The sequence below is a fragment of the Cervus canadensis genome, chromosome 16 (assembly GCF_019320065.1).
Source record: "Cervus canadensis isolate Bull #8, Minnesota chromosome 16, ASM1932006v1, whole genome shotgun sequence".
Taxonomy (NCBI): domain Eukaryota; kingdom Metazoa; phylum Chordata; class Mammalia; order Artiodactyla; family Cervidae; genus Cervus; species Cervus canadensis.
In genome coordinates, this window is record NC_057401.1 from 1,921,910 (window position 1) to 1,934,525 (window position 12,616).

The window sequence follows — 12,616 nt, forward strand, 5'->3', positions numbered from 1 at the left end:
CTCCCCCAACCCAAATGAAAATTTTATGGAACAGGGACCTTATTTGTCTTGTTCATGCTTTATTCCCAGAACACTGCTGGGCGCTGCTGCTCAGTAAGTATCCCTAGATGGAATGAATGAAATTCTGCATCCCAAGAGTGAGCTGCAGATTTCAAGAGCAAAACCCGTATGTAGATAAAGTCAGCTCCATGAGCTCCCTTTGTAATAAAACTGCAAAAGCAGGAGGAAGCCATCTGTTCTTAGACAGAGTGTCCCAACTGTGGCGTGGTCTGGATTTTGAACTTTGGGGAAAATGCGTCCTCTGTGTCCCTTAGTCCTGAGACCTGGCATTCACCACGGCTGTCCGAGTGCTGCAGTCCCTTGTGGAGAGAGCACATTTCCAGCTGTGGACTCCTGAGCCTGAACTTCTCTGGGTCTCTTTGGATACAAGCAGACCTCGGAGATAATGGGGGCTTGGTTCCAGACCACCACAATAAAGCAAAAATCAAAATAAGGCTAGTGAATAGGAAAATCATAAATTTCTCTATGGCAGGATAATCAGACCAACTCAGAACTGAAACACATACAGTATGTGCCCATTTGTGATGGGCCTTTCCTACTGTGCAATATATACCTGCATTAACCAGACCTCCTCAAGACAGGAGGATATAAACAAATTTGGGGGGAAATGGTCCCTTTCTTCTAATATCACCACTGTGATTTTTAAGTTTAGTATTTCTTTCTCATCCTGTCAGGGGGTTGCACTGAACTAAAGGCTTACTCTGCATGCACACCTGGCCAGCTCTGATGAACTTTGTGTATAATGTTAACTTGTTAGTATGACACAGGAGTCTTTCTCTCAAAAACGTGTGAAACTGAATCTCTAGCTCCTGACTGGAGGAGCAGTTCTCAGCACTTCTGAGAGTCTGTCCCCAACGTTAGAATAAAATTATCTTTTAATCTTCTTAGTTTGATTGCTAATTGGATTTTCATCAACACTAGTCACATTATTTTTTTATTTCCCACTGTATATAAAAGCTACATTTATATTGGAATCTATTAAGTGTGTGATAGTATTAAGTTTAATAAAGCAACATACATATCTTAATTTTAAAATATTGCTTAAAAATGCTAACCATCATCTGGCAAGGCAGGGTTGTCACAAATCTTCAATTTATTAAAAACACAGTATCTGTGAAGTGCAATAAAGCAAATGCAACAAAATGAGGTGTGCCTGTTACTTAATTAGATCCATGGAATCTGGAACTGTAAACTTGAAGAAAGAGAAGCAGGGGGTTGCTGCCCCTCTCCCTGGATTCATCACAGCACATTTTGGTCCCAAGCTTTCTGTCCATGGAATCTCAGGTGCTGGCCAGCAGGTGGTGCAAGTCTTTTCTCAGCAAAGAGAAGGCCTAGGACCCGAATACTAGCAGGGGTCATTTACTTATTCCTCTTAGATTTTATTTTACAGTTTTCACTTATTTCAAAAGTGGGAAATAATAGCACAATGAATATTAGAAGGAAACTTTTTATTATATAAACAGCTTGTATCATTTATGATAAAGAGAAAATACCAGTGATAAATAGCACGATGCTGCGTATAAAAACCACTAGCATTTCACCCCCACAAAAGCCCACTGTACTTGGGTATGAGTTTCCCAGCCTGCATGTAATTTTTTTCTTACTGGCTGCAGTTGGATACAGATGTCTACAGTCTGTCCTGCCTGCAGAGGAAGTAATCGAGCAGACACAAGCACAAGAAAAAGGATGACGCCTACCTGGTGGGTCCGGCCGCCCGCGGGCAAAGGAGGGAGCGCGGTCGGCCTCTGTGGGGGCACCGGCGGCTGCTGCACTTTCCCAGTGGGGGGGCGGTCTGTGGAAATAAAGGCATCCAAATGGAAGGAGAAATTCTGCACCAAGGTGAGTGGGGCCACCGGCCCAGTGCATCGCCAGACGCATGGCAGAGATGTGCCCACACCTGGGTCATACAGGGTGGGGTGCCCCTGGCCCCTTGCCTTCTCTGTGCCTGCCCGTTCATCTCACTCTTTTACTTGGAAGCAGCTCTCACCTCACCTCTGGGGACTGAGCATTTATCAGGGGTTTTGGTGATGAAGGCATTAAAAAAAAAGCCTCTTGATAATGAACTCAGCCAGTACCATGAGGGAGTGTTTTCAGACAAAACTGTAAAGAAATAAACATACACGCCCCTACATATATGGGCATGTGTAGGTGCACACACACGGTATACACGTGTACATGCCATGCAGACCCGCACACGCAGGCACACCCAGCTGCCTGGGCAAGGTCAAGCCCACTGTCGTGGCTCACGAGGACCCTGCCCTAGGTCCCCTTCCTTCCCCCACTAGTGCTCTGCGTTGTCCTCCCCTCCCACTTCCTCCTTCCTCAGAGGGAGGAGTCAGTCACCAGCTCCTGCTACCAAACCACAGGCTCCGAACAGAAACTCACATTACTGATCCTCACAGAAGCATCCCCGGGCAGGCTGACAGACTCACAGCGCTCCGCCTCTTTGACAGAGAAAGGCCAGGCCAGGACTGTGCGCATTCCTGCCTTTTGTGCCCTGACCTATTTTGCCTCACCCAGTCTCAGCCCTGGGGAGGCAGTGCTCCTCCACAGAGAATGGGCTCAGAGCTCAGGCAAGCCTGGCCTAGCCTCACACCTGCACACCCGCTCCAGCCGTCACTCAGCCCCTCTGACCTCACACCTGCACACCCACCAGCCATCTCCCAGCCCCTCTGCCCTCACACCTGCACACCCACCAGCCATCTCCCAGCCCCTCTGACCTCACACCTGCACACCCACCAGCCGTCGCTCAGCCCCTCTGACCTCACACCTGCACACCCTCCAGCCATCGCTCAGCCCCCTGCCCTCACACCTGCACACCCACCAGCCATCACTCAGCCCCTCTGACCTCACACCTGCACACCCTCCAGCCGTCTCCCAGCCCCTCTGCCCTCACACCTGCACACCCACCAGCCGTCACTCAGCCCCTCTGCCCTCACACCTGCACACCCACCAGCCGTCTCCCAGCCCCTCTGCCCTTCTTCCAGCCTCAGCGCCTTTGCTTGGCCATTGCTGAGTGCTTTGCCTTTACACCTCCACCCCCACTTAGACAGCTCCTGCTCATCCTTTGAGTTGAAACTGAAATATGTCCTCAGGGAAGCAAGCCTGGACTGGGAATAGCCTCAGCCTTGTCTCCCACGTGCGTCTCCCTGAGTATGGTTTAGTTCAATCATTTCGTTGCCTCACCGATTGAATTATGAATTCTTTAGGGTGAGGACTGTCTACTGTCTCATTCATTCTGTTTATCACTGGCGTGCATGGGACACTCAATATCAGTTACCTATTTATTCTCTGGACCTCAGTTTCCCTAAATACGAAACAGGCTTGGTAATTGTCATCTATATCATACAGGGTGCTTCAAAACACGAAATGCTGACAAAATTTGAAATGACTTTAAAATTGCCAAGTGTTCTACAGCCTAAAGGATTCGTGGCATTAATGTCTGTGGTGCTGATCATCAACTGTTCGGCTTACTGTTTGATGTTATGCAAGTGTGTGTGTGGCTATTTTCTGCTACCACTTCTGGTAGGATGTAAGCCCCGTGAAGCAAGGGCTGTGTCTTCTTTCCAGATAATTTTGAATTTCAACATTTAAAATGATTCCTGGATAATAGGAGACCAATAATTTTTGTTGAATGGATGAATGAATAAATGAGCAAGGGAGAAATGTGCTGACAGGAACAGGTAAACAATGAAAATCTTAAATACTGTTGAAAATGTTTAAAGTTATGGTCAAACTACATTCAATATTGTTGTTTTTATCCTGACAATCTGTGGGTAGTAGTGTCACATAATCATGAATTGGTCCAAGACAGGGAGGAACAGGAAAGTACTTAAGTACCAAAGGAACACACAAAATAAACTGATCCTTCCAAATGCCCTCAAGCAGCAGTTCAGTCCTGATATCAGCCACCACTAGCAATGGTTTGGCTGAAAATCATAAATATTAAACTTCACAGCAAACCTTTATGGCCTGTATTATTATTGTCCTATTTCACAGATAAGGAAACGGAGGCCCAGAGAGGTGGAGTTACTTGCCCAAAGTCACACGGCCGGTCAGTTGGCATCAGCACGCAACGCTTTCTGCTGCATGGGTGTTGGCCTCCCGTGCATCAGTGGGGCTGGGGGCTGGGCTCCAGGGCCCTTACCTATGTACATGGAGTTGGGGTTGGACAGAGGCTTGGCAGGCAGGATGGAGTTCTGCAGAGCTTCCTCATCATTGGAGGGTGGCGGCTCGTAATCGGCATCGTCTTCCACAGGTGCCTCTTCTTCTTCGTTGGGGGATTCATAGTCACCGTCATCCTCCGCATCTGCATCGTCATTGGGACTTTCATAGTCATCTTCTTCCTGCCAACAGCATGATGGGGCAGTGTGGTGTGTAGAGGCCCCTTGGCAGTGGGCGTGCCCACATCTACTATCTCTCTGCCAGGCCTCACAGTGGTCCTCACTTGGCTCCTCCCACTTTCCAGATGAAGACGCTGAGCGCAGGGAGTACAAATTCACATGGCCAGCAAGCTGTCGTCTTAGGACCCAGTCAAGGTCTTCAGACTCCCTAGGCAAGTGCATTTTCCCCCATATTTCTTTGCACAGCAGGCAAAAGCAGAAGAAATGAGGTGGACACAGCAACCTATGTCCACTTACTATGTTTGAATAAACACACTTTGCACTTCAAGCATCACCGAGAGGAAAACTAAACAGCAGGGGCATTTATGATGCCCCTGGTTAATTGCCAGTTCTGTTCTCAGGGTGTGCGCTCAGACACTCAGTCGTGTCTGACTCTTTGCAACCCCATGGACAGGGGCCTGCCATAGGATTGTCCCAGCAACAATACTGGAGTAGGTTGCCATTTCCTTCTCCAGGGGATCTTCCAGACTCAGGGGTAGAACCCACGTCTCCTGAGGTTCCTGCATTGGCAGGCGGATTCTTTATCACTGTGCCACCTGGGAAGCCCCGTTCTCGGGGTGCCTATACTCAAAACTTTCCTCATCATAACCTGGCACAGCCTCCAAGGCCACACTGATGGGAAAACCAGACAACCAAAGCCCCTTAACTGAAGGCAGGCTAAGTTGTACCTGAGAGGGGGTAGTCAGGGTTGGGCTAGTCTCTGCTGAGAGTTGGGTGTACAGAGACAACAGCTTATTATTTGTGACAGCTAGCTCTCTTGGAAGAGACTCTATAAATTTTAAGTTTTTTTATGGTAGTTTATATTTGTTTCTCTGTAGGTCTCAGGGAAAGGAAGCTCTAGGGGCTGGGTGATTGCCTTTGAAGCAGCCCATGAAAGTGGACAGTTATAGTCATGATTTCCTGACACCACCAACTGCCGAGCAATGACGGGCTTATCACGCTCAGGCCAAAGTCACGTGGGTCCTAACTGAGCCCTGGGCATTTCTCTAAAGTCAAGAGGGTGCAGAGAGAAGCAGCAGGAGGTTGCAACTTGGTTAGGAAAGGTGCTCACTAGAACCTAGAAATCCTGATGGCATTGCTGGGTGGCTTAAGGAAGACTGTCTAAGGAGCTTAACTGAAAGATGTGTGTGTTCAGTCATTCAGTCATGTCCGACTCTGCGACACACCAGGCTCCTCTGTCCATGGAATTTTCTGGGTGAGAATACAGCCTTTTTTTGACATATATATCCTATGGGCTTCCCTGGTACCTCAGCTGGTAAAGAATCCACTTGAGACGTAGGAGATCCCAGTTTGATTCCTGGGTCAGGAAGTTCCCCTGGAGAAGGGATAAGCTACCCACTCCAGTATTCTTCCGGCTTTCTTAGTGGCTCAGACGGTAAAGAATCTGCCTGAAATGTGGGAGACCTGGATTCGATCCCTGGGTTGGGAAGATCCCCTGGAGGAGGGCACAGCAACCCACTCCAGTCTTCTTGCCTGGAGAATCCCCATGGACAGAGGAGCCTGACGGGCTATAGTCCATGGGGTCGAAAAGAGTCGGACTTGACGGGGTGACTAAGCACAGCACAGCACATATATCATATGTGTGTATATATATATATATATTCCTATACAGATACATATATATTCCTATACAGATATATATTCCTATACAGATATATATTCCTATACACATATATATTCCTAGACACATATATATTTCAATACATATTAGAAGCCAAGATGAGCTTGAGTTCATCTTCCTGAACACAAAAAAGACTTGGTCCTGCCATCAAGGTCACTACAACTTGAGAGCAGAGGATGATGAACGGGAGAGACTTAAGAACCACAGCCTCAGCACCTTTCCAGGCCTTGCGGACTGCCCCTTAGACCTGCAGGGCCTCCCTACCATCTCTCAGCCTGCACACTCTAGACCCATGGCTCCTGACTTCCCAACGGGCCTTTACCTTATCAGCCTTTCTCAACAATAGACTTTTCCTCTTTGCTTCTAGAACAACTAGTTTCTCCAGTGATTCGGCTCATATATTCCTATGTACATTTTTGTTCCAAATCACATTCTGATCTGTGTGTGTGTTCTCCAAGCTATAAAATGGTCATAGGGTCATTTATCCTCACCGCCCGAGTGCCCTGTGCAGTGCTGGGCACTTCACGGAAGCCCAAGTGTCATAGCAGCAGCTGGGGGGGGGGTACTCCCTGTTTAAAGACAACATGGAAGACACCAGCCTCAGACTGAGCTCACAGGAGGAACTGCAGGACAAGCAGTGGCTAAGATACAGAGTCTATGTGAAAATGTAAATATTTGGGAGGAAACTCTGGTCTATTGTCCCTTGGGAACAAAATTAATCTGTTACATTCCTTTGTTCTCATGCAAAAAAGAACATACTTAGCTAGCAGGTTTTTTATTTTTATTTTTACAAATTCAATGCTTGCTTTTACCAGAATCCCAGTAGAACAGGGGTGTTTAGTGCCTGCTACCTAAAGGCACTAGAGGCAGCCACTTACCAGAAGGACCCCTGGACTAAGGGTGGGTGAGCTGCATCCTCAGCCTGCCTCTAACTAGTCATGGGGTCTACACAAGTCACGTCCTGCAGTGGGCTCAGCTGCTTCCTCTGTAAAAAGAACAGACTGGGCTACGAGCCGTAAAAGACTTCTTAGCCCGAGTCTGGCTTCAAGTGTGGTGATGATATACGCAGTTTTCTGGGGAGAAGCTGCACAGAATTCATCAGACTCTCAAAGGGGTCATTATGACCCCTCAAGTATAAAACCCAATTGGACTGTCCCATCCCTGAGGTCTTTCGAGGGCCGATAGTTCATTCTGAGCTCCCTTTCCCTCTGTGTCACCAGTGGGGACTTAAGCCTATGAGAAAGGCTACTTTAAAGCTAGTGTAGACCACATGAGGAGGGCTTCGGGGGAGGGCCCTGCTGTGGGGGGTCCCGGTGAACAGCAGTGGGTTAGCACCCCGCAGGCCTCAGCCGAGCCCAGCCCGCCATCAGCGTTCGTCACAGAGTGGCTCAGGGCCCAGCCTTTCGTGCGGGTGTCCTCCACCACTGCTCCCGCACCCCGAGTGCAAGAGGACTGGACGAGACCAGAGACCGTGAGGGCTGGAAAGCCAGAGAGCCACACTCTGACGGTCACAGAGCACACCTGACCCCGCGGGGCTCCGTCAGGGCCTGCTACAAAGGACCTCCAGACTCTGCTGTAAGCCGGGAGGACCCGCCGCATACTCACAAAGGATGACCAGCCTCCGTTGTCTTCCTCATGGCTCTCTGTGGAGGAAAACAACATCGCCATCAGTGTCGACTGAAGCCACGGAAGGGAAGTCAGCCGCTCCCCAGCCTGCTGCCCTCCCCAACCCCTGCCTTCATCCTGTACATCTGGGGGTCAGCAACTCAGTGTCAGCTCCTGACTTCCTACCTGAGGGGCTCATTCTACCAGAGGCAGTGGTTCTCAACCTTTCACGTGTGTGAAAGTCACTTGAGAGAGCTTCAAAATATGCAGATTCCCCGGGCCCTATCCTTAGAGCTTCTGATTCTGCAGGAACTGGGGGGACCCAGGAATCTACGTTTTAACAAGATGTGGAGTTTAACAAGTGAATAATTGCTTTAAAGACTCAGGAGCAGGAGGACCGGCTCTGCTCAGGTGCTCAGTCAAAACCCAGGTTGTTCCAAGCACCGCCCGGCAAAGTCCCTCCCTGTGTCTGTGCAGAGGGCCTCAGTTGGAAGGGGATCATGGCCAGGTGCCTGGCAGAGTGATATCTCTCCTCCTCTCCACCTGGACCGGAAGTCAGAAGAACCGAAGTGCCTCCCATCTCCAAAGGAATCGTTCTCACCCCAGAGACCTTTACCTGTCTCCTCCGGAAACCGCTGGACTTGGGGTCTGCAAAGGCAAGCAACATGGCATTAACAGCCCTACTGACTTGGGGAGATATCCCTCTTAGTCCAGCCCTGAAAGAGGAGTCCCCAGGGGAGGGTTATCTCTCACCACCCAGGACTCTTGTGCTTGTTGCTTTGAAACTCAGGCCAGGCTACCCGAAAATTCAGGAAATCACTGAAGTCACATTGGTGGTACAATTGGGAGCTTGTGACTACCTGACTTTCTAGGGGAAGCTCCCCTGATGTAAGGGGCAGGATGCAGGGCACAGAGCGGGGACCTCTGGACTGGAAGATTATTATTATTGCAGATCAAAAATGAGGGCAAAACCAGTCCTGTACCTCCCATTTAGACTTGAGTTTGAAAATTCTTTGCATCTCATTAAAGTGACCCTGGGCACTTGACTGCCCCACTCACTTGCGTGTGAAAATGCTCCTTCTTTCTTCATTCTTGTTGATTTCTTGACTTAACTTACTGAGAATCCTACAAGACAAAGCGACAGGTAAGGTGATAAAAGCATTCTCTCTCTCCACCTTCAGCCCTCTTCCCCTGAACCCTGAAGATTCCCTGGTCCATGTGACCTCAGGCACTTAGCCAACCTTAGCTGGCCTCTCCTTTGGCCTCCAGTCAGTCCCCTCTCTCTCTCACAGAACTTGCCACCTGCATCCCCTTGCTCCTGCCCAGGAAGCTCTCTGCATGGGCTCAGCCTCCTGACTCTAGCTCAGAGCCCCTCCATGGGGACTGGCCAGCTCACACCACCTCCTCCTCCTCTGAAATCCAGCAGCCTTAAGATCAGGACATGACCGCAATATATTTTATTGTCCTAGTATTTGCAGTGCTGAGCTCCTCTGACTCTTGGTTTGACATCCCTGTAGCAATGTCTAACAAGACTCTTCAATCCATCTCTGAGACCTGGAAGAATCAGCCATTCATTGACAAGAGCTTCAGTGCACTTCCTGGGCCTAAAATCTCCTTCCATCCTTCGCTCCCTCCTCGGTGACATGGATTCTTATAAACACTTGGTGAGGTATTCCCCATCTAGCCACAGCCTGCAAAGTGAGAGACTCCCCGAATCACCCGTGCCCAGAGGCCTGCCTTGGCCAGGACCCTCTCATTCCTTGGATGTTGTAAACTAGCAAATCTCCAAACCCCAGGGCAGGAAGGGCAGAGTGGGACGGCACCTCTGGCACGCCCTAGCCGTAAACTCCAGCCTCCCTTAGCACCACTGAGGAGACCCAGGGACTGTCAGCCGACAGGCTCGTGTTCCCGAGAGACCTGGGACAGCTGGAGGAGGCTCAGAGGCGGTCTCGCCTGCATCATTTTACACGCGGGGCCACAGAGGCCCAGAGAGGAAGAGACTGGCCTGCACAGCAGGCACCCTCCCCCAGCAACACACAGCAGCCTCAGAAGCCAGGCTCCCTCATCTCCACACTGTCAGCACACCGCATCCCGTGGTAATGCCCCTGATGCCGGAGGCCCCTTGGGAATAGCTCTATGGCGCCTGTTGCTCTCTGGGAAGGACCCAGAGTCTACCCTCCTTCTGCTGAAGTGACTGCAGCAAGGTCACAAGTTTGGTCTAAAACAAAACTGCTAAGTTAGCAAAGTAGTCTTGGCCCCCACCACGTCTTGCTTCCCTCATCATCCCCCAGGCCCCCAACCCCTGCCCCCCAACTTCACCACGTTCCCCGGTAACCTGCTCAGAACCTCTCCACTCATTCGAGTGAGAGGATGTGCTGTGCTTAAGTCGCTCAGTCATGTCCAACTCTTTGAACCCCATGGACTGTAGCCTACCAGGCTCCTCTGTCCATGGGATTCTCCAGGCAAGAATACTGGAGTGGATTGCCATAGCCACCTCCAGGGAATCTTCCCGACCCAAGGATCAAACCCAGATCTCCCGCATTGCAGGCGGATTCTTTACCATCTGAGCCACCAGGGAAGCCCGAGTGACAGGACAGACAGACTTTTAACAAACGAGCAGGGCCATTAGAGGACAGAGAGAGAGGAGCCTGTCATCCTCCCTCCGATGTCATTGCTGGGACGTCACCCGGCACGGGGAGATGCTGTAAAGCGGGGTGGGGAGCTTCCCAGTGGAAGTTCCAATTACCCACCAGACTGCTTGTTTCTGGTTCCTCTGTTTCCTTTAAGCGACTGTGCAAGAAGCTGACGAGCGTCCCTCTGCTCCCTCTTCTGACAGAGCATCAGTCAGGGCGCAGTCACCCTCATTCAGTCATTCCTTCACTCAACAGTGCACACTCCAGGCTACCTAAGCGCCAGGAGCTCTGCTGGGGTTCAGGGCACCTCGGTGAGCAAAACAAAGATCCCTGCTCTCGAGGAGCTTACTTGCTAGCGGAGACAGACAAACAGTGTACACTAGAGGAAGTGAAATTCAAGGTGAGAGCTGTGTGTACAAGCAGACAGCGGAGGTGTGGGCTGGGCAAAGGGGGCGGGAGCCGAGTGCGGTTACAATTGAAAAACCACCCAGTGGGCCTCTGGGAGGAGGTGACATTTCTGCAGGACCTGAAGTAGGGGGTGCTGGGGGGCGGGTCCCCCGCACAGTAAGGGCGGTAAGGGAGGGCACCGGGAGAAGCGGGGTGGCCCTGACCGGCGGGCGCCGCGGCTTTGATCTTGAAAAGACCTGCTGCTCTAGGCAACTCCTTAGGGTATCTTCAGCAGCCGGGCGGGAGGCCGCTTTGGCTCTAACTGGCGAAGGAAGGAAATGGCAAACCGCAGCCCCACAGAGCAGCGCGAGCTGAGAGCCGCGGGGCCGGAGAAGGGCCGGTAGCCCAGCCTGACGCAGACGTGGGGCCCCGGGCCCCCTGCTCTGGGGCCTCAGAACGCCCCCTCCCCGCGGCTGGGGCCGCCGGCTGCGGGGGGCGCGTGCGCAGGGCCGCGGTGCTGGCGATCAGAGCCGAGGTTCTTGCACCTCTGCCTGCAAACCCTCGTGGCTGCCCTCACTCACTCCCACGCCCCCAGAAGACCAGGCGACAGTGAGTGGCCGGAGGTGACTCATTCTCCCTCCTTCCCACAGACCCCAGGCCGCACTCAGCCCCGCGAGAGACCGACGGGGGCTGGGCAGCGGGTAGACATCTTTCTCTCCGCTCTGTCTTTAGCCACAGCAGCGGAGCGGACCTTTCCGCAGGAAGCCAGGCCGTGGCAGCCGAGACCCCTAGCTCGCTGTGTGATGGGGACGGGTCTCTGACTTCTCGGGTGGAGGCCTCCTCTGGTCCTGCTGGACGGTGCAGAGGTTGGGAGGGGTCCTGCTGAGCGCGACTGCAGCCTCCTACCCCGGACAGAGTCCCCGGCCTGACCTCAGGCCAGGTATTGCCCTCGCTGGAGAAGCCTTGGCTGGCCTGCCCATAGCCACAAACACTCATAACCAGGCTCACTGGAGACTAACCCATCAGAGCGTCCAGGAGAGGCTGGGAGCCGCTGGATGCAGTCACAACAAGCGCCCCAGAGACATGGGTGGGTCCTGTGGGCTGAAAGCTTGTGAAATCACTCCTGTGATCTGGTCTTCTTGGACTTGTTTTTAAAGAATAGAAATGGAGGAAGGGAGTGAGGTGGGGGAGCGGAAGCAGAACTCAGGCTGTCTGTCCTGTTGTGGCCCCTGTAGGCTCTCCCAGGACACGTGGGGCTCCCTGCCCATGGTCCCTGTGTTCTGCCAGTGGGGGTGGAGGCTCACAAGTGCCTCTTGAAATCAACTTTGCTGATCACACAGAAGGAAGAAGGAAACTGGGAAAGAAAGGCAGGCAGGGAGGAAGAAAACAGAACAGAATGGAAAGTGTCAGAGCCCACAGCACCAGTAAGAGTCAATGTTATTTCCCGAACACTCTGTTTTGTTGCCTGTGTGATCATATGTCTCGTGCACATCTGAAATGTTTTTCTTACCGCATAGTGTGAGCTGTAGATGGGTTTCCCTGTCTCCTAGAGGGCTTGAGGGGACAGAGAGCTGCTCCCTTGACCCCAGTTTCAGAGGCATACCGCCCCCTCGCCCAGAGGCCCTCCTCCACCCCTCACCCCCTCCCTTCTCTCTGACATCACCCTGACCCCTCTCCCACCCCCCAGCCCACGTTCTCACACCCGATCTGGCTTTCACTTGCATTTCACCTTTCTTTAAAGGAACAAAATTCCTTCTTAAAGGCAAGTCTTCTGTGAACCAAGAGTCAAACCTTCCAAAATTCTGTCCTGTCACCTGAGGAGCCAGGGAGAAGCCAGGACATCGGTCTCAAGACTCAGGCCTCCAGGGGCGACCAGGCCTGTGAGCGGGGAGGCAAGAATCTGAGGG

General features: G+C 51.7%; 1 protein-coding gene across 4 annotated transcripts in view; it reads right to left on the bottom strand.

The window, feature by feature from the left end:
• LCP2 (lymphocyte cytosolic protein 2) overlaps positions 1–12,616 on the bottom strand; it is a 47,382-nt gene that overhangs the window by 20,091 nt on the left and 14,675 nt on the right. For 2 of the 4 annotated variants that reach the window (XM_043488711.1, XM_043488710.1), the window contains exons 4-9: positions 8,749–8,814; positions 8,306–8,337; positions 7,690–7,727; positions 4,208–4,406; positions 1,758–1,852; positions 324–359 (exon numbers count right to left, since the gene is read on the bottom strand). In XM_043488711.1, coding sequence (XP_043344646.1) covers positions 324–359; positions 1,758–1,852; positions 4,208–4,406; positions 7,690–7,727; positions 8,306–8,337; positions 8,749–8,814 — 466 coding nt within the window. The remainder of the gene's footprint in view (positions 1–323; positions 360–1,757; positions 1,853–4,207; positions 4,407–7,689; positions 7,728–8,305; positions 8,338–8,748; positions 8,815–12,616) is intronic. The other 2 variants (XM_043488713.1, XM_043488712.1) reach the window with 1 other exon arrangement.